This window comes from Oncorhynchus clarkii, chromosome 1 (genome assembly GCF_045791955.1).
Source record: "Oncorhynchus clarkii lewisi isolate Uvic-CL-2024 chromosome 1, UVic_Ocla_1.0, whole genome shotgun sequence".
Lineage (NCBI taxonomy): Eukaryota > Metazoa > Chordata > Actinopteri > Salmoniformes > Salmonidae > Oncorhynchus > Oncorhynchus clarkii.
This window is the reverse complement of record NC_092147.1, coordinates 58,883,598-58,904,575: the sequence shown is the minus strand read 5'-3', so window position 1 is coordinate 58,904,575 and position 20,978 is coordinate 58,883,598. Positions and strand designations below refer to the sequence as shown.

Below are 20,978 nucleotides of genomic sequence, written 5' to 3'. Positions count from 1 at the left end.
TATTTATTGGAAAGGAGCATCAAGATCACCGTGCACTTTCACCGCCCTGTGAAGTTGATCATAAAGTATTTCATATGTAGCCTAATAAACTGCATGGTTTCCCTAGTCGTAGTGGGAGGACCACGCAACATATCATCGTGTGATTCCAAGTTAACTTCAATATGATGGTCATTCTATCAATATTCCCGCATAAATGCGTTCCCGTCCCCATTCCTCGCATAATTAATTTTACCGACACAAAAAGATCCCACCATGTCGAAGGAAGTAATTATCTGTTGGCATTTACCAAACTTCCGCCTTCCATCACAGCTGTCGGGATTCTTTTTTTTTAATACACAGTATGACTACTCTCATAAAAACAGTAGATGGAAACGTGGTTATTGTCCCAACAATTTTCGAGCTCACTATAACAGACAGCTCAGCAAACTAAATGCTGAAAGTAGTTGCCTAGTTAATCATGCACCCAAACAAAAATACTGAATAGCAGTTTGGCTTAGTATACCGACACAACTGCGAATGTGAACGAATGAATGCAAACAGAACAAAACAGCGGTACCAAGAAGGCATAGTAAAAAAAAAATATCAGAATATTAATCTATATTTAGGCTAGTTACATTAGCAATAAACAAACGTAATAAACAAATGGCGAATAGAGATCCAAATAACCAAAACATCAGTGAGTTGCAGTGAGATACCTACATCAGTGAGTTGCAGCCATGCACAGTTGCCTTGCCAAACAAATAGGCCTATAAAACCGCTTCAAGCATGGGAAACCATGCCGCTCATGAGTACAGAAACACGTTATTATATGGCAGCTTACGATGAACACGTTTCCAATACGTACAGTTCCATTTACAACCACGAAATAACAATAGGCTACAAAGAAAACCATAATAGAAGGTATCTATTTCTAGGATGAAACATACCGATATGTAGCTAGACCCAGGGCGTAATTTGGGTTCTTACATTGGAATTATATTGAATTCTGCTTATATCATTGATACCACAATAAACCTAAAAGTTCAAATGCCGACACCATTGAGTGCTTTTGAAAAGGAAGTGACTGGTTGCGGCGAAATCTCCACTGCGCTCTATCAGCACCATGGACAGCACCCTACACACTAAAGCAAGGCCGTTGAATAGCTTGCTTGCTATGGAAGTGACTTTGCCATTCCATACTCTCGATTTTTGCTGAAATGACGCCACTGGCTATACCACCAAGATGTTGATCTAAACCAACAAGCTGGATTGTTTTTCTGAGTAATCGATCATTCCATTCTCCTCGAAATATTATTGTAGGATCCCCTTCAATTGCCAGTTGGATTAGTTGAGCTTTCCTTAGGTGTAGCATGTTTCTTCTGTGCGCAGTAAACACATTTATCAAAGTGGAACATGAGTTTTCGCATGTAGCTGTGGACTCCCCACTCATGAGCCCTATTATTTAATTTTGAATATCGTGTGACATGTATGTGGCATAGTGAGGTATGGTGCTAAACACCTCGGCAAGTTAATTGTCTTTTCGGAGAGTATATTCCATCATAGACAGAAAAAGTATACTGCCCCCTCCCCTCTTTACTCTATCGCGTCTAATGTCCGCCTCTGTGGTTGCTGGTTTGCAACAAGGAATTGAATAATGTCCACAATCGCCGACAAAATATATACGATTTCTTGCCAACTGCCCATCATTAACAAGTGTTGACACCGATGTACCTATAGCACTTGTTTTTCTTTCACAGTGCAATGCATTTCAAATGTTTTTTGCTTGATTCGTTCCTAGCTAATCGTTTGGTAAAGTCAATATATATGAAAAATATATTTTTCAATATCATGCTTCCGGTTAAAAAACCCAGCTTGGGTGAAGGCCTTGTCTGCGTTAGCATTGGACGCAACACAGAACTTTCGAAATGGTATACAAAATGCCGCATCCGCAGTAACCGAGTATTCCAGCCATTCTCTCCTTATGCACCAGTGTCTAGAAAACCTGCGGCTAGGGTAGGATTCAAATATTACAGGCTGAGGTATATCACGTTATTCACGTAACCCCCCCCCACACACACACACACACACACACACACACACACTGTCCACTGTGCTGACAGCGCAGCAGAGACACAGATTTTGCGCCAACCTGTCACTCAAAAATTTGAACTTTTTGCTATTTTAATACAGGGACATCAAAGCAAAACTGAGGGGGCACAAGTTTGGGGAACAAGTTTCAACTGGTCTGCTCATAGAGCTGGTTTATGAGCGCTCTTTGAGATAAGTACTGCTCGTATCATCATCCGCTCGAGTTAACTCACCGCAACAGTGTTTTCGGGAAGCCGCGCTTGTGGATTTGACAGCGCAGTTCCACTTCGTCAAAACATCAGCTATGCGGATTTCGGGTAAAGTGGATCTGATTAAATGGGGACCAAGTGATTGAGACTGTTCTCGCTGTCACCTTGTAGATTATGTCTTATTAGCTTGATGGTTGATACACGAAGACATGAGTCAGAATATTGTGAATGAGATTAACACAAAAAAAATGTATGACGCAATTAGTTGATGTTTTTCAGCACTATAATGAATTTCCTAATAACACCTTGACCAATATTGTTGGTTTGGGTACTAGCCCCACCTGGCCTCATAGATGAGTCGTTACCCACCTTTAAACAAGGTAAAAAGAACAGCAAGTATCTTGGAATGAGATTGAGGCTACTGGACTCACTGGCCGTTGGATTGGAGGAAAATTGGTGGCTGATGCCACCTGTTGGAATAGAATCGATTTACGGCAATGACGTCTCAAACATATGAGAGACAACTTGCTAAAATGGTTCTTCAAACAGATAAATGATGTGTTTCCATATTATCATCCACTGTGTTATTTACAGTCATTTTCATCTGTATATGTTTTTATTCAGCAATACATTAAATGGGCCAAAATGAAATGGGACAAATAGTTCAGGTTGTATGTCTTGTGTCACGTATGGGTGAAGCCAGGGAATATAGTGGGTCAAGTAATACAATGTCCATATGTTTCACACAAAATGTCTTTATGGAGGTTTAAAGAAAACACAGGGCAAGTAGAGTTTGGATCTGATGTTGTTGTTGTTTTTTTCCCATCAAAAACAGCTAAATTAATCTACACAATCTCTCTCCGTACAAGCTCTGGTAATACTGTATGTCTAGTCAAACAATGAGTAATGGACATAAACATGTTTATAACAATCAGAGGTCAAACGCAAGAGCTGCAAGCGACCTTCAGTCTCTCTCTTCAGTCCCACCCTGAGTTTCATAAGGCACGGATCAGACATACCGAGAGCTTGGGACTTTAAGGTTATATCTGCAAAAAATATGATTCTGAGATAATTGTCTTTAAAGTTCTGAACCCTCATTGGTTTGAATGGTGTCAGTAATTTTGATTGTGTACTGTTTTTAACTTAACAACATTAATTGGGGGTATTTAGAGTACTATATAGAACACTGAGTAAAACAGGAATGCCAATTACTACATTTTGACAAAAATGCAGATAGAACCTTATAATCCCAATTACACACAATATTCCTCTCACCCACTGTGCAGATAATCAAAATGAATATGTTGTGTATTCAATTTCGTATTCTGTGGACATCTAGTGGACACTGTGTGCAATCCTGAATGAAAAACTACGTGCCCAAATACGCCCTAATGCGTAATGATCGATAATCACAAGTGGATGGTCCTACATTAAGATGTTAGTGACTTCAAATTGTCATTAAATGCTTAATTACTCTAAATTACTCTGTTCTACTCTTGTAATTACATACATGTAATTACAATCCGATGTCGTTTTCTTTAAATATACGTTTTCTAATGGCTTTTCTTATGCCCAATGGGTTTTAATTGTGCGATGTCATGTGACGTGAAAGGTGGTGCCGTTCCCGGAAGAACTCGTGGCAGATAGGGCAGGTAAGTTTCTCCTCTCGCCTCCTCCTCACCTGGGACTCCGCCGCGAACTCCTTCTTGTGGTGCGAGCGCATGTGTAACACTAGGTCAGACGTCATGCGGAAGGAGAGGTTACACTTGGCGCACCAGTTTTGCACTGACACCCCAATGGTGGTAAACGTTGGTGGAAGAATTGTTAAAGACGACGTGGTTTGTAGTTGGTCTCCAATGCTCCTGGACCAGTGCTCTGGCGCGTACGGGAAAGCGTTTCCATTAACCGATGTGGGTAGTGTCTGTGCGCGAGGTAAATCACCATTCAACATATTAGTAGCCAATAGATTGTTGTATCCCAGAACCGTCTTTGAGGTAAAAACGTCTCTCACTTCCTCTAGGCGGTTCAATGGAGCAGGTAATGTGTTGGATGGGTGCGCTGTAGAGGGGTTAGAAGTCCTTTTACAGGGTTTACAGAAAGCGCTTTTCTGCTCCTCCGCTCCACTGCGCAGAACGAATGAAAAGGCACTGCTGTTGCTGTTTGAGTTTAAATCAGCGCTCATCTCCCGCACTGTCTCAGAATCAGCCTCCGTTGGCTTTTCTTTCTCGTGCGTAAAACTCATTTTCGCTGCTCCAACCTCTGTAAACGCACTGTTTTTACATTCCACGTGGTCCTTTTTGAGCTGGTACTTCTCCGCCTTCAGTTTCAATGCAGAGCCAGTTGACTCTGGCGCAGTGGGGTGGTAGTCTCTGGTTATCTGTGTGATGTTGTTGTTGTTCGATATGTTAGTTTTCTCAAGTAGCACAGGTTTCCTCCATCGGGGATAACCCGTCTCCTCGTGTTTCCATTTCCGCGGGGAAATCTCAGCGTCTTCACTGGCGCCGTATCTTTTATGTTCCAGATCCCTGGCGATATTGTGGAAGTCTGTGACGCGTCGTTGCCGCTTGATCTCCATGTGTTTGTGTTCGTAGAACTCTCTGCTCAGCGCGTCATACTTCACCTGCGCGCACAGGAAGCGGCAGTGGGCCAAATAGGGATGCTCATTCTTGAAGACCTGGTTACATGTTGCGCATTTAAGCTCTGTGAAGAGATTTACAATTTGTTCGTTAATATGTACATTAAAAAACACATTGGGGGAAAATTAACTCAGATATAAACTAATCAAATAACAATAGTCCATATATATTCTCTGAAAAGTTTCAGTCGTTTCCTCTTCCTTCTGTATTTTCCAATAAGCATTACGCATTTACGCAGGCTACAACAAAACTCCTGGCAAAATGCTAAAACAAGCAAACAACATCGGTAACATTAGTAAGCCTATGTTGAAATGAGGAGGATGATGATTAGGATGGTGACGAAGAGTGGTATTTCTATAGCGCTTTCCCAAGTGTCTATTTCTCTCTCACCTTCATTTTGTCCTCTGGCTGAGATGTCAGTGAAGCCCAGTAGATGTGACAATTCCTGGTCATACCACACCAACAGTTCCTCTTCCTGACGTATGTCCCTGGTGGTCCGGAAATACAGCTGGCCTCCCTTCAGGAACGCTTCGGTGTTCTGTTCCTCCCTGCCACACGCCGCCTGCACCAGTCGCAGCCAGGACAGCACTAGAGCAGAGCTCCGCATAGCCTCGGGATCCACCTGTTGAGAGAAATCATTGTTAATATTCATTCATAGAGACAACATTGTCAAAGTTTCAATGAGGTTCACCTCTCCTCAGTCACAGTGAAAACACTGAATTGATTCGAATTTGTAAAGGTGCAAATGTGACCGAATGGCATGGTCAATCATTTCCCACGGGTAGCCTATATGGAGGGCAATGAAAATGTATTAGGCTACACCAACACACATATCTCATTGTAGAACATGTCATTTTGTTGTTGATGGTTCTTTTTTAATAAGATTTAGATTTAGCCTATGTTTTTATGAAGGTATGCACTCCCTTCTATATATAGAACGACGTCTAATGTGTTCATTGTCTCTGTGGTATCCTAGCTTGCAAGTTAAATTGTGTTATTAATAAATATTTCCAAAAAACGAACTTACTCTGAACACGTATGATTTGCTTCTCTTGTCGCGGGATTTGAGCGCTATGAAGGCGACGGTGTCATAGAAAGTATTCTGAAGGATGCACGGGCCGAACTGTGCCCCAGCTGGGATGTTGCGAGTGACGTGCACGCTGGTATAGAGGTCTGTCGCGTGGTGCTGGAGGAATTTACCCTCAATGGTCCAGAGGGAACGAGATAAAAAACTCTGGTCCATGGTTAGCCTGTAGGAAAAACAAAATGCGTTAATAACAATCCATTGTTTAAAATGAATGTTATTTTATCACCGTCTGATCCAAAGTGTAGGACATTTTAACGGTGAGGAATAGAGCGTTTGAATGTGATGCTTTTGTCAAATAATTGTGAAAATGTATTGCATTCTTATATTAAAACGTGGGCCTGATCAATTTGGCTTAAACATGCACAATCCCAAATAAGTAGCCCTATATAACTATCATTTATTAGTTTCGAAAATAGTAGACTAGATCTATGACTAGAGGTTTTGATTAGTTTTCTATTTCTGAATAAATAGGCCTATTCATTTAATCGAAATATTCGTTGTTTTCCATCAGAAATCCATTTTTTAATAGCAAATATAGTTCAGACTCCAGATACAATTAGACCTATAGGAAAATGTGTTTTTTGGTTTATCATGCTGTATCTTTATTATGCCACAATATGAATCACGTTCAATGTTATTACATATACATACTTTTAAATGTTTAAAACCACAGATTTGAGAGTTCATATCCCCGTGGCACCGTTGTCATTTATAAGTTGTTGTTTTTTAAACATGATTTGACTTTTTTGTAGTTTATATTTTTCAACCATATTTTTGAGTGGCAAATTCTGATTTATGATATCATTCAGCTAAATTTCCTCCGACAATGTGTAGCAGCAGGCATGTAATGGGTTTGACTTCTAGCGTCCTTTGTCTCAGTTTTTCAGCCGGTTTGTCCAATTGTCTTCCCATCTGCGCTGCAACTGCCTCGTTGGTCTACATGCGTCTCTGCTTCGAGTCAGTTTGGTCATATTAATATATTCATTATAGCCACACTGAGATTTGTTGTAAACAATGTCCATTCACAGGTTTTGGTATATTTACTTGAGCTGGACGTTGTGTCTATTTTAGTGTAGGCTATAGGCTTTTGATTAATAAGGAATATTTATTCTGGATATATCAAATACAATGCATATTAAATTAAAACATTTATATAAAGATGTAGGTATTTTTCCAATAAATGTAATAGCCTAACAATGTCTGATGAGAAGGTTTTCATTCACAAACAAACACCAGTTGTAGCGTAAAGCTTTGCTAGAGATAACACTTTCCCTTTTCCAAAAAAACAACTAATCCAAGAGAACCCAAAAGTGTCTGTTGCATGCCCATAGCCCACTCACCGTCTGGTCGTGGAGGTAGCGTGTGGTTTGGTATGTCCGCGAGGAGGCTGGTTATCAGCAGGTACACTGGCCGCTAGAACGATTCTCCTTCCTTCGGTTGCTGTTACGGTCTGAAAACGAGAGTGATCACGACAGTGTCTGCCTCGTTACTGCCTCTCTGCTCCGCTCACACACACACTTAATTGCCGTGTTCGAAAGGATCAAAACCGTATTGTATCATGGGTAAATTGTGACTGACTGACTGCTCTACAAATATTAATGAGTGGTTATTTATGATGCAAGGTCTTTGTTGATCGGCATTCGCCTGCACTCTCGGCTGCAATGTCGGAACAAGCCCATTATCTCCATCAGTGACAGGAGTAGTGAGGCGTGCTTGCGCGCGCGCACACCCACACACTCACACATGCTCTACCTTACATCTGTCCCTCCAGGGGAACTCTGATTGGTTCTTTTCTGGTTTTACAGTCCGGATAATTAGCATAAGAGGACCTCTGAACTGGTAAAGAGAGAGAGAGATGCCCATTTTTGCTCAAGGTTGCACAATTCATCGTCAGTATTGTTTAGTAGAGTCGAATTGTTAGTTGCAAAGAGATAACGTTATGCTTCATTTTTACCCAAACGAATTGTTATTAAGTGTTGTTATCCATCTTCTCTGGGAAAACCATACTACATGTCATGCCTGTGTTGACAAATCGAACATGGAACTATCTAATGTTCTTGGTTAGGAGCATGGAAATGAGAAGGCTATGTAGCTATGTTAACTCAGCATAAATGTAGCCTCCATCGAAATGTATGTTCAATTGCATAAGAATGCTATTCAAATCCACAGAACAATGACACAATATTTCGAAGTGGTCCTATTCAAAATTAATTTACACGCAGCTGTATGCAGAAGTATTTCCTATGTGTCAGTGATATTTAGTGACAAAGTATAAGCATTTAATTTTAAATCTTCAAATACCAAATACATGTTAACATTATCCCTAAATAGTAGGCCACCAACCGAAGCTGAAACATTTCCAATAGTCCCATGGTAGTTCTACTGTATTTTACACATTTCTCAGCCTGGAAGAGATTATATTTACCCCAACTAAACCCGTGATGCAGAATAATCTACTAAATTCCCATTAGATAAAAAAGAAATAATAATAAAATCGTTTCCAGTTTAATTTGATGAATAATGCATTTGCCCAGTGGCTAGGCCGGACCCCCTGGATCAGATGGCATTTAGTAAGCTAATGCTCAATTTTACATTTAGCCCCTGCAAATTAACCAGTATCCTATCGTTATTATCACCTCAGCGAGAGGCCAATTTGTCATTATCTCTTATGCACTGTAACTTCAACAGAGCTAATGCATTTCCTGAAACTCAAATACATTTACTACCAATAACTTTTTAGTTGATGTCATACATTCGTTGAAATATGATGCGTAGGGACATTTATAAATTGTATGAAATATGTATTTCTTTACTTTTTGCATCCACACCTCTACAATCCAGTCAATTCAGCATCCTTGTTTTATCAGACATTTTGGCTGAATCATATTGAGTAGACTTCTGAAGAACAGCGTTTCACCGGAAAGATGTTCTCTCTAACTAAACAACAAGATGTCAGGACACCTCTCCTCCGATACTCGATTCACCCTTACACTAATTGGTAGTTGGCATAAATTAAATCTGTGCCCGGGGGTGTGTGCGCCTCGCCACCGCCGCTAACTGGTATGCCCTCATCTGATGCGCTCGAAATCCAGACGTGGGGTGGAGAAAGAATTACAAAACATATATATATATATTTTTACAAGTAATTGCATTTTTAAATAACTTTATGTAAATGCAACTTTTAACAAGCATAACAATCCATATTGTGCTGTTTCAATCTTAAACAAATTGTTTTGCCATCCATTTCCATTGCGCCATAATCTCAAAGCACAGCCTATACAGCAACTAAAACGTCTGGATCTCAAATTGAACTTTTTATGCACGGCAATGTATTTTTAAAGTCCACATCTCTCATCATCCGTCATGTTTTTGTAGGGTGGGGAGAAAGAGGCACTTTCTTGTGCATAGTGAAATGTGAGTCGTTTCCTATATCTTTGTTGCCTATTTAACTTCCCAACCTATTATAGGGCTATCGGGATATTCATTATGATAATTTTTATCCCGGAAATGGGAAGTATTCTGGCTGATCGGTGCCTGTCTAAGAAATCTTGAGCTGAGTCCTGTCCTCCACAACACCACCAGGAGCTGCTTGAGGCGAGAAATCCGGAGTGAAGAGGGACTTGGGACTGACGGCTGTTTATCGCGTCACCGTGGACAACCGATCTAATGACCACCATATCGAAATTTGCGCACATTTCGGACTCGGTGATGTTTTGAGGTGTTAGTCTACACAGCTGTCCGGGAAAGATGTCGAGAGCTGCCATTAGCGTGTCTATAGCCGTGGTGTTTTTGGGATTAGCGATTTTTACTGTCAAACTTCCCTCCATAAAAGGAGAGATGCAAGAAGAACAGCAGGAGGAGAGGTCCTGTCAAGGTGCCTTCGATTTATACTTTGTCCTCGACAAGTAAGTGTCCGTTTTCATTTATGACTTGTTACTTTCTCCTCACTGCACATCTACTTGCAACCCGCCCAGTTATTTGTCAAACTGACTGCTGCGAGAAGCAGCGCGCCGGTCTCCCAATTCTTTCTCCCATATCTTCAAAACCGCCCTGACAAGCAAGCTATGCCACCAGTAACTTTTTCTGCTATTATATTTTTACTCAAATTATGCTACATTTTTAGGTCTTTACTTGTGTGTGGTCTCAGATTCATTTGATTGAATAGGAGTGTCTGTCATTAACTGCATGTGGCCATTCGATTGTGTAGCCTGTTTTGATGTAAACACCTTGTTCATTATGATAAATGCATAGTCCTCCCCTCCAGCCCACTGAAAGCTTCTGGGGCAAACAGTTGTTCTCCCCCAGGGGATAGGCAGGGCAGGCAGGATGCAGGGATTGAGTTACAGACTGATGACGCCAGTAGACACTGCTGCAGCTGCCAGGCAGACCATAGGAAGCTATCCCTCTAGACACTGATCTGAGGTCAGCGTGGTGCTTTCCCCCAATGGTTAAGGATAGGATATGGGGAGGGCAGAACCTTCTCATAGGCACAGAACATCAGAGTGAATGGTTCACTGGCAGACAGACAGTGAAAACCTTGAAGAGTAATGGTATTTTTAAAGAATATATCACCCCTGAGGTGTACAGCAGCTGTATTCCCGACTGCACAAAGACCTACTGTTAGAGGCTGTGTTAAAGTCTTCAGTACGGTATCCTCTCTCTCATCCTGCTATTGTTTCTTGGCTGCTGTTCGGCTTTTGGATGCGAGCACTGTGCAGTAACAAGGTAGAATTAGGTGGCGTTTAACACAGCTTACTGATGTCTAACAAACTAGCAGTAACGGTTGACAAATTGTGTAACATGTCAAGAAAACATGCGTTTATGAATGATCTATTAATGGCTTATACATGATTATGACGTGTTACAGACTAATGTTATGTCCTGTGACTATAGGGCCCAGAGTTTCGCCTGGCCAGGTCATTTTCAGGAAAACCTCCTGGCCCTACCTACAACGGCTGCTACTCGTTTAGAATAGGCCAATCCCTGCTACTCGTTTAGAATAGGCCAATCCCTGCTACTCGTTCAGAATAGGCCACTCCCCGCTACTGGAATGCCATGGACGATAGTCATCATAACAGCAGTAGGCTACTCTGTCTGTGTGATCGCTCCAGTCCCAGAGCAGAGGCTCGGGCCGTCTAACCTCGCAACATTTCTGATACAGATCAGAGAGGCGAGGAGAGGTTATAGAGGAGGACGCAGAATAGGCCGGCATGTCTGAACACGCCGAGAACTCTGAAAACAGCAGTCATCATAAGGTGCTAGGCTAAACTGGCAATGTGTTGTACATGAGCAATTTTCTCCCACTGAAACAGAGAGAGGTCTTGAATATAGGTAGTGTATAGACTTCCAGGCAATTTAACAGGTGTACATTTTACATTTACGTCAGACTTACACGATCAACTAAGGTTATGTACCTTGCTCAATGGCACATCGGCAGATTTTTCACCTTTGTCGGCTCGGGGATTCAAACCAGTAACCTTTCGTTTACTGGCCCAACGCTCTCAACTGCTAGGTTACCTACCACCCCACAGGGTGTACAACACTGATATTCATCACAAAGAATAAGTGTGAGAACAGACATTTGTCTGTGTAAAACTTGTGTTAGCTCCCCGACAGTCTTGTGACATACAATTGACCCAAGTTCAAACCCCAGTTAGTCACGTCCTCAGCATCACATCAGGCTAGCTGCAGTTCCTCACACTGGTTTCAGTGTTGATCAACATTTTTATATCTTTCCCCTGTTGTGCCTTTTCTTTTAACCTTTTCTATTGTTGTGCCACCCCGAACATCTGTTAGTCAGCCTTCACACGTTACCCTTTAATCCTGAAAGTTTAAAACACGCCTGAGGTGGCTGAGCTGCCACGCATGGCCATGCCTCACTCACACACACACACACACACACACACACACACACACACACACACACACACACACACACACACACACACACACACACACACACACACACACACACACACACACACACACACACACACACACACATCACCAAGCCTCTGGTACAGTGTCTCCACGTTGTTGTCTGGCTGTCTGGGGTTTTTAAATGCCAAGCAGTGACCTCCGAATAATCCTCAAGTATTAAAGTGTTTTAACTGGCTGTGATGTGTAGAAAGGCCTTGATTTGGTCCTGTTTAGGATCCTTTATGTTTCTGGGCCCAGCACCTAAGTATACTGTGATGTGTGTATTACAATGTCACTTTCCAGTTATATACACAGCATAGCAGAGGAACAGACTTAAAAGGAGTCCCAGACAGTCGGCATATTTGAGTTTACACACACACACGCACGCACGCACGCACGCACACACACACGAATCGTTTACATGAAATGACTCCCATCATTGACTGAGATTATATATCTTTATGTAATGTCTGATGTAGACATACTTATGAAAGCGCTTGTACTGCTCTTAGAGGTTATAATTAGTGTGGTTGGTGAAATACATACAGGCACACTGAACACAGCTAGAGACATAACGAGATGGAGTTTCAACATGAAGTTTATGCCAATATGCCAAGAGGCAGCAATGTGTTAACGCACACGCACGCACACACACACACACACACACACACACACACACACACACACACACACACACACACACACTCAAAGTCTCTCTATTTATAACTTCCCCCCCCCATTTATCCTTTCCCCCCCCCCCACACACACTGCAGAGGTGAGCCCTGTGTCCCTCCGTTGTTCATACAGCAGCCTTTTCACTCCCCGGACCCCCAACCTGTTATTAGGTTTGCCCTGCTCACCAGGACCATCTGTTCCCCCTCACACAGACAGCCATTGTGGGGGAGGAGACAAGGGGAGGAGAGAGGGAGGACACCCCACTTTCCCTGCTGGAACATCTAGCCCCCAGCCTCCTGGCATTATTAGCATTTAGCATCAGCATTATTACCAGCAATTAGCCCTCATTAGCATTATTAGCGTTAGCCCCCTGGGAAATGAGCTCATCCAACTGGCTGCTGTTGAATCCTGGTTGTTAGCGCTCTGCAATTCCAAAGTTGTGTAGCTTACGTACGCTACACTTACAAGCAAACTTTCTTTCTTCACTTATACCGTAAGGCTTTACACCCGTACGTGGTGGTGCAGTTGTTTAAGCGTTGCGCACAGAGAAATGTGGCAAATGTACATTGCTATAGTGTTAGTTTTGTTTTGTTCCTTCAGATCTGGCAGTGTCAAACACCACTGGATAGAGATCTACTCCTTCGTGGAGCAGCTGGCTGAGAAGTTCCTCAGGTAGGATCTTTCATGCTGTAGTACAGCTTGCCTCTTTAGCTGCGTCTCTGTGGTCTCAAATGGCTCCCTTTCCTTGTGTCCTCTCCTGCACTTGCGTAAAGAAGCCTCTGACTGTTTAACCCCGTCTGTCTACAGCCCCATGTTACGGATGTCCTTCATCGTCTTCTCCACTAGAGGAACCACCATCATGAAACTGACAGAGAGCAGGTATTGAGTTACACACCGTCGTACAGTCACATTTTCGTCTGTCAATACTTTACCTGTCAAATCCCTCCAGGGGGATCTCTCTCTCTCTCTCAGTGTATCTTACCGCTGTGTGTCCCTTAGTGTTCTTAGTCTTCCCCCACTGTATTTGATCAGCTGTCATTCCTCTCCTCTCCTCCCCTTCACAGGGAGTCCATTAACAGAGGTCTAACCACGCTGAGGAGGGAGGCGCCAGGAGGAGACACCTTCATGAACCTTGGCCTGGAGAAGGTAATACTATCGCCCTTTGATATATCACCTCTCACTAACTAGCTCATAGTATCCATACTGTTTTAATGCTTGACATCGATACTCTATCGTTCCATTTTTGTAGGCCAACGAACAGATACACTATGAGAACCATGGTAAGTGTCTGTGTGCTGTGCTGAGCACGTGTGTTTTGTATGGGTATGTGTTATACAGATTTCTGCAGACATGGCTCTGTTAGTATGTATTTGTATGCACAGGCTGGTATTGAGGAAATATGATGTTATCTGCTTTTAAAGGGACAGCCAGTGTGATCATTGCACTGACTGATGGAGAACTGAATGAGTGGCAGTTTGCTACTGCACAACGAGAGGTGAGTACACACACCAGAGACAGCACTTGCAATTCAAGTCAAAATTGTATGCTTTTTTTTTGCAGGTACCCAGGATGTCGGGAGAGATCTTAAAAATTGTCCACTAGGAGCAAAAAAAATTATAATCTAAATAAGTACCCAGAATTGGGTTTGAACACACAGTATATGGAGTGGGGGCTCACTGCTTAGACCACTGCACCATCCGTCCACAATGAGTTAGCAAGGCGAGTCTTACTTAATAGCTCAAATTAACCGTATGGTTGTTCTTCTGTTTTAACCTAATCTCAAACCTTAATACTTAACCAATCTGAATTAATACCTGAAGTTAATTAACCCGATCTCAAACCTTAATCCTTAACCAATCTGAATTAATGCCTGAAGTTAATTAACCCGATCCCAAACCTTAATCCTTAACCAATCTGAATTAATGCCTGAAGTTAATTAACCCGATCTCAAACCTTAAACCTTAATCCTTAACCAATCTGAATTAATGCCTGAAGTTAATTAACCCGATCTCAAACCTTAATCCTTAACCAATCTGAGTTAATGCCTGAAGTTAATTATCCCGATCCCAAACCTTAATCCTTAACCAATCTGAATTAATGCCTGAAGTTAATTAACCCGATCTCAAACCTTAAACCTTAATCCTTAACCAATCTGAATTAATGCCTGAAGTTAATTAACCCGATCTCAAACCTTAATCCTTAACCAATCTGAGTTAATGCCTGAAGTTAATTATCCCGATCCCAAACCTTAATCCTTAATCAATCTGAATTAATGCCTGAAGTTAATTAACCCGATCCCAAACCTTAATCCTTAACCAATCTGAATTAATGCCTGAAGTTAATTAACCCGATCTCAAACCTTAAACCTCAATCCTTAACCAATCTGAATTAATGCCTGAAGTTAATTAACCCGATCTCAAACCTTAAACCTTAATCCTTAACCAATCTGTATTAATGCCTGAAGTTAATTAACCCGATCCCAAACCTTAATCCTTAACCAATCTGAATTAATGCCTGAAGTTAATTAACCCGATCCCAAACCTTAATCCTTAACCAATCTGAATTAATGCTTGAAGTTAATTAACCCGATCTCAAACCTTAAACCTTAATCCTTAACCAATCTGAATTAATGCCTGAAGTTAATTAACCCGATCCCAAACCTTAATCCTTAACCAATCTGAATTAATGCCTGAAGTTATTTAACCCGATCCCAAACCTTAATCCTTAACCAATCTGAATTAATGCCTGAAGTTAATTAACCCGATCCCAAACCTTAATCCTTAACCAATCTGAATTAATGCCTGAAGTTAATTAACCCGATCTCAAACCTTAAACCTTAATCCTTAACCAATCTGAATTAATGCCTGAAGTTAATTAACCCGATCTCAAACCTTAATCCTTAACCAATCTGAGTTAATGCCTGAAGTTAATTATCCCGATCCCAAACCTTAATCCTTAACCAATCTGAATTAATGCCTGAAGTTAATTAACCCGATCTCAAACCTTAAACCTTAATCCTTAACCAATCTGAATTAATGCCTGAAGTTAATTAACCCGATCCCAAACCTTAATCCTTAACCAATCTGAATTAATGCCTGAAGTTAATTAACCCGATCTCAAACCTTAAACCTTAATCCTTAACCAATCTGAATTAATGCCTGAAGTTAATTAACCCGATCCCAAGCCTTAATCCTTAACTTAATCAATCAGAATGAATGCCTGAATTGTTAACCAATCAAAATGAATGACTGAGGTTCACCTTGGAGTTGTTTCAGTATCCCAAACCGTAACCCCTAACTTAACCTAGTCAGAATTAATGTCTTAACTTGTTTCTTTGTGCCTAATATGCCTAAAACTTCTGGAGCTCATGCAGGACCTATATCCAGTAAATACAAGGGAAACGGTAAGTACAATTACCATCAATCAGGCTTGGGTTTTGCTAAGGCGTTGTGGACGGGGGTGCTGGCTGTGCATAATCCATGAGCTCCAGCTCTGAGGGTTGTGTTTTTTTTTTACTTACAAATGTGATATTTCATTCCAAACACGTCAAAATATTTTGACGTTTGGAGCAACATGCACACACAGTTTGACACTTCATAACGATAGGTCAGTAGCGTCCTACTATAAAATCAAAGTTGCCGTTAACAGATTGTCAAAACGGTGTGTGTTTTCTCCATGCAGGCGCAGAGGGCACGGTCGCTTGGAGCCATAGTTTACTGTGTGGGCGTCAAAGAGTTTAATGAGACGCAGGTAACTGACACTCATAAATACATACTCAATAGTCCATTCTGTGATCATCTGCAATGCAACAAGTTGATCTCCTCTGTGTGTGTGTGTGTGTGTGTGTGTGTGTGTGTGTGTGTGTGTGTCCTATAGCTGGCTACCATAGCAGACACCCTGGAGCATGTGTTCCCTGTCTGGGGGGGTTTCCAAGCCCTCAGGGGCATCATCAACTCGGTACGTATGGTATTTATGCCAGAATCAAAGGATAGTTTTTGGTACTTCAAGGAATTCAACACCATATTAATGGTTCAGTGGTCCATAGAAATAAGTGTATCTATCAGGTTATAGTTGTCGAATAACTATTTTACCATGTATTTTCTCAGTAGATAGAGTCCCAGATATACTTGCCCACAACAACAAAATGTCTTCTGTGTTTTCATCTCTCAGATCATTAAGAAGTCCTGCATTGAGATTCTAGCTGCTGAACCGTCCAGTGTGTGTGCAGGAGGTAAGAGCTGGTCGTACCAAAGTTGGGTTACACTTCTTATGAATACCCTCTTCATAATGCATTATAGATGCGTTTGAAATGCCCCATGAGCTATGCACAATGGATCTTTTGCTGTCAAACTGGGCTGAAAATATTAGTTCTGCTACCGAGTCTCTTAGGAAAAACTTTAAAGACCAGATTAAGCCAACTCGTGGATTCAAATAAATACAGTGTCTTCAGAAAGTATTCATACCCCTTGACTTATTCCATATTTTGTCGTGTTGCAGCCTTAATTCAGAATTGATTCAATTTATAATAAAAAAAAAACACATTTCTTAAAAAATGTATTCAGAAATATCTAATTTAGATTTCACACCTGTGAGTCAATAGATGTTAGAATCATCTTTGGCAGCAATTACAGCTGTGAGTCTTCGTGGGTAAGTTTCTAAGAGCTTTTCATAACCACATTGTACAATATTTGCACATTATTCTTTTTAAATTTCTTCAAGCTCTGTCAGGTTGGTTGTTGATCATCGCTAGACAGCCATTTTCAAGTCTTGCCATTGATTTTCAAGCCAATTTAATTCAAAACTAGGCCACTAAGGAACATTCACTGTCAGCTTGGTAAGGAACTCCAGGATATATTTGGCCTTGTGTTTTAAGTTATTGTCCTGCTGAAAGGTGAATTTGTCTCCCAGTGTCTGTTGTGAAGCAGACTGAACCAGGTTTTCCTCTAGGATTTTGCCTGTGCTGAGCTCTATTATGTTTCTTTTTATCCTAAAAAAAACTCCCAGGCCTTGCCGATGACAAGCATACCCATAACTTGATGCAGCCACCACCATGCTTGAAAATATGAAGAGTGGTACTCAGTGATGTGTTGTGTTGGATTTGCCCCAAACATAACGCTTTGTATTCAGGACATAAAGTTTATTTCTTTGGCACATTTTTTGCAGTTTTAATTGAGTGCCTTATTGCAAACAAGATTCTGTACAGGCTACCTCCATTTCACTCTGTCATTTAGGTTAGTATGGTGGAGTAACTACAATGTTGTTGATCCATCCTCAGTTTTCTCCAAAACAGCCATTAAACTCTGTAACTGTTTTAAAGTCACCACCATTGGCCTCGTGGTGAAATCCCTGAGCGGTTAACTTCCTCTCCGGGAACTGAGTTAGGAAGGACGCCTGTATTTTTGTAGTGACCGGGTGACACACCACCCAAAGTGTAATGAATAACTTCACCATGCTCAAAGGGATATTCATTGTCTTCTTTTTTGAAACCCATCTACCAATAGGTGGCCTTCTTTGCGAGGCATTGGAAAACCTACCTTTTGTGGTTGAATCTGTGTTTTTAAATTCACTGCTCAACTGAGGGACCTTGCAGATAATTGTATGTGTCGGGGTACAGAGATGTGGTAGTCATTCAAAAACCAGGTTAAACACTATTATTGCACACAGAGTGAGTCCATGCAACTTATTATGTGGCTTGATAAGCACATATAAAAAAGGGGTTGAATACTTTTTGACACAAGACATTTCAGCTTTTAATTTCCTATTCATTTGTACAAAGTTCTAAAAATCATTATTCCACCTTGACTGTATGGGGTATTGTGACACAAAATCTCAATTGAATCCATTTGAAATTCAAGCTGTAACACAACAACATGTGGAAAAAGTCAAGGGGTGGGAATACTCTCTGATGGAGCTGTAGTTATTTGGATCAAACATATGGAATTTCGCCATTTCCGATTATGGTATTTGTCAAAGACTGACACCTGACAGTGAATGTGTTCTGGCCCACTGGTCCAGCTGAGTGGTGGTCATCAGAATACATTATCATAATGCGGTGTGTGAGGTGAGCGCATGGCCGGCCAACCATGATGACCAAGGAAGTGACAGAGAGCGTATTGTCCTGAGAAATTAGTGTGTGTGTGTGTGTGTGCGTCAGGAAATTAGCTGTGCTTCTTTAAGCCTGGCTGCCTCTCTGGCCTAGTTTTCCACATCTGATACCTTAAGTAGCCACTCTGAAAGAAAATGTGCGTGTGCGTGTTCGTGTGTGTGTGTGTGTGTGTGTGTGTGTGTGAGTGAGTGAGTGAGTGAGAGAGTGGTCTGGTGTGTGTAGCCAGCAGGATGGATGAGGGCTGACATGACCTTATTAGGACTCACTTACCAGAGTGCTCCTACTGTTCTGTCTCTACAGCAACCAGCGGAAGGGATTAGTGTTCACCAGACATGATCAATGTTCATTATGGAATATGAGAGAATGGGGGGGGGGGGGGGGGGTTAGAGATACAAAAAGAGAAGACAGAGACGGCCAAGTGCAAGAGGAAGAGAGGAAAAGAGGGAAAGAGCGAGGCAGGGAGGGAGAGAGGGGGAGAGAGAGAGAGAGTGAGAGGAAGAGAGAGATGGAAGATACAGAGACTGGGAGTGGGAGAGAGTGAGAGAGAGACAGACCCTTCATAAAGACTTGTCTGTATAATAATATGCTAATCAGGATCAGGAACAGCACGTCCTTGCCTGGTCAGCCTGTCCCCAAATGTCCCAAACAGCCTAATTTACTATTTGAATAATGAGAACAGTAATGGTCAGTGAACTAAGAGACAGAATAAGTAGATTTAGAGGTTAAGTTGTCAATCAAGAGCAGCAAATGTAAATGTGATGTCTTTAATACAAAGATGACGTTAGATGAAACTCTGGACTAAATCTTTTTAAAACTTTGCAATAATCCAGGACTGTTTCAAGCACTGTCCATTAATCTGAGATGACACAGCTGTCTAAGGCACTGCAACTCAATGATAGAGGCGTCACTGCAGACCCTGGTTCGATTCCAGGCTGTATCACAACCGGCCGTGATTGGGAGTCCCATAGGGCGGCGCACAATTGGCCCAGCGTCGTCCAGGTTAGGGTTTGGCCAGGGTAAGCCGTCATTGAAAATAAGACTTTGTTCTTAACTGACTTGCCTAGTTAAATAAATAAAACATTAATTTAAAAAAATACAATATAAATGTGTAAAAGTTTTAATGCATTTTCAATTAAGATATACTCTGGTATTAATTGAAAATACGTTTTCATATTACGGTGTGACAGAGTCATTCTTAACGAAGGTGGTGATAAACATGGGAACATACTGAGGCAATATGAAAGTATTTTTCCAGGACAGAAAATGCCCTAGTCCGGATGTTGTTATGAATGATAAGATGAGGGTAGAGAAGGACTGGGGCTGTTTTTCACCATGAAGCCTAACCAAAAAAGGTTATGAGATGAGATAACAAAATTGCACAGGAAATGTAAGTTAGTGCTACAGTCGCTTCAGGATTTAGATAAGGTTTAACTGTCTATATGGATCTCTCCTCCTGCCATGAGCCCAGCGCACAATGATGGCAGCAAACACACATACATACTAACACACAAACACACATAGACGTTCTTCCAGTCCACACACAAGCACAACCAGACGCTCTTTTAACCAGCATACACACACACGTCCCTCACACTGATATAAAGTGACCAGACCGCACTGCCTGCAAACAGGCCATCAGATTGGACAGTGAACGCCAGCCACGCTATCTAACCTGACAGCACTGATCAGGCACACACACACACACACACACACACACACACACACACACACACACACACACACACACACACACACACACACACACACAGGCCAGTGAGAGGTGGTCCTGCTATCCAACCTGACAGCAGAGATTGCTGCTTTCATTAACATCTGACCTCTCACCCCGCCTCCCCCTTCCCTCCCCCCTCTGTCCGCATTTCCCTGTACCCCCAACCCCTCGTCCCCATTACTGTCCCGTCGCACTAACGTGATTGAAGTGGCCACAATCGGACATGCCAAATCCCCCTACAAACACAGACACGCACATGCAAACACACACACAGCCCTGGCCTATCAACACACACAGTTTTGGCCACGCAAGGCGACAAGAGCACTAGTGACAAGTCACAAGCCCCTGACACTCTTATAAGATGGCGTCATACTGAATGGCCACCGTTTTGCGAGCTCTGACCCAACTTTGCTATTTTGTGATTCTTTTGGCGTTTATTGTTACATTATTTTCATGAAATGTATCCGCTATCGTTTCTTATAACTGACAAGAACTTTTGAACATCAGATCGGCAGTTATTTACCTAAATTCCGGCTTCGACTCATCTGTA

General features: G+C 41.8%; 2 protein-coding genes across 3 annotated transcripts in view; one reads left to right on the top strand and one right to left on the bottom strand.

The window, feature by feature from the left end:
* Positions 1-3,765: 3,765 nt before the first annotated feature.
* Positions 3,766-7,415, bottom strand: LOC139409585 (zinc finger protein 488). Its single transcript, XM_071154966.1, has 4 exons — positions 7,340-7,415; positions 5,940-6,162; positions 5,303-5,534; positions 3,766-4,976 (listed from the first exon to the last, which is right to left on the bottom strand). Exons 2-4 carry the CDS (start codon positions 6,153-6,155, stop codon positions 3,859-3,861), a joined length of 1,566 nt encoding a protein of 521 aa, XP_071011067.1. The 5' UTR covers positions 6,156-6,162; positions 7,340-7,415; the 3' UTR covers positions 3,766-3,858.
* A 2,135-nt stretch (positions 7,416-9,550) lies between these two features.
* Positions 9,551-20,978, top strand: part of LOC139409577 (anthrax toxin receptor 1-like) — a 60,105-nt gene continuing 48,677 nt past the window's right edge. The window contains exons 1-9 of one of the 2 annotated variants that reach the window (XM_071154943.1): positions 9,551-9,904; positions 13,194-13,265; positions 13,401-13,472; positions 13,658-13,739; positions 13,843-13,873; positions 14,015-14,088; positions 16,275-16,343; positions 16,470-16,550; positions 16,764-16,824. In XM_071154943.1, coding sequence (XP_071011044.1) covers positions 9,747-9,904; positions 13,194-13,265; positions 13,401-13,472; positions 13,658-13,739; positions 13,843-13,873; positions 14,015-14,088; positions 16,275-16,343; positions 16,470-16,550; positions 16,764-16,824 — 700 coding nt within the window. In that variant the 5' untranslated portion in view covers positions 9,551-9,746. The remainder of the gene's footprint in view (positions 9,905-13,193; positions 13,266-13,400; positions 13,473-13,657; positions 13,740-13,842; positions 13,874-14,014; positions 14,089-16,274; positions 16,344-16,469; positions 16,551-16,763; positions 16,825-20,978) is intronic. The other variant, XM_071154951.1, reaches the window with a different exon arrangement.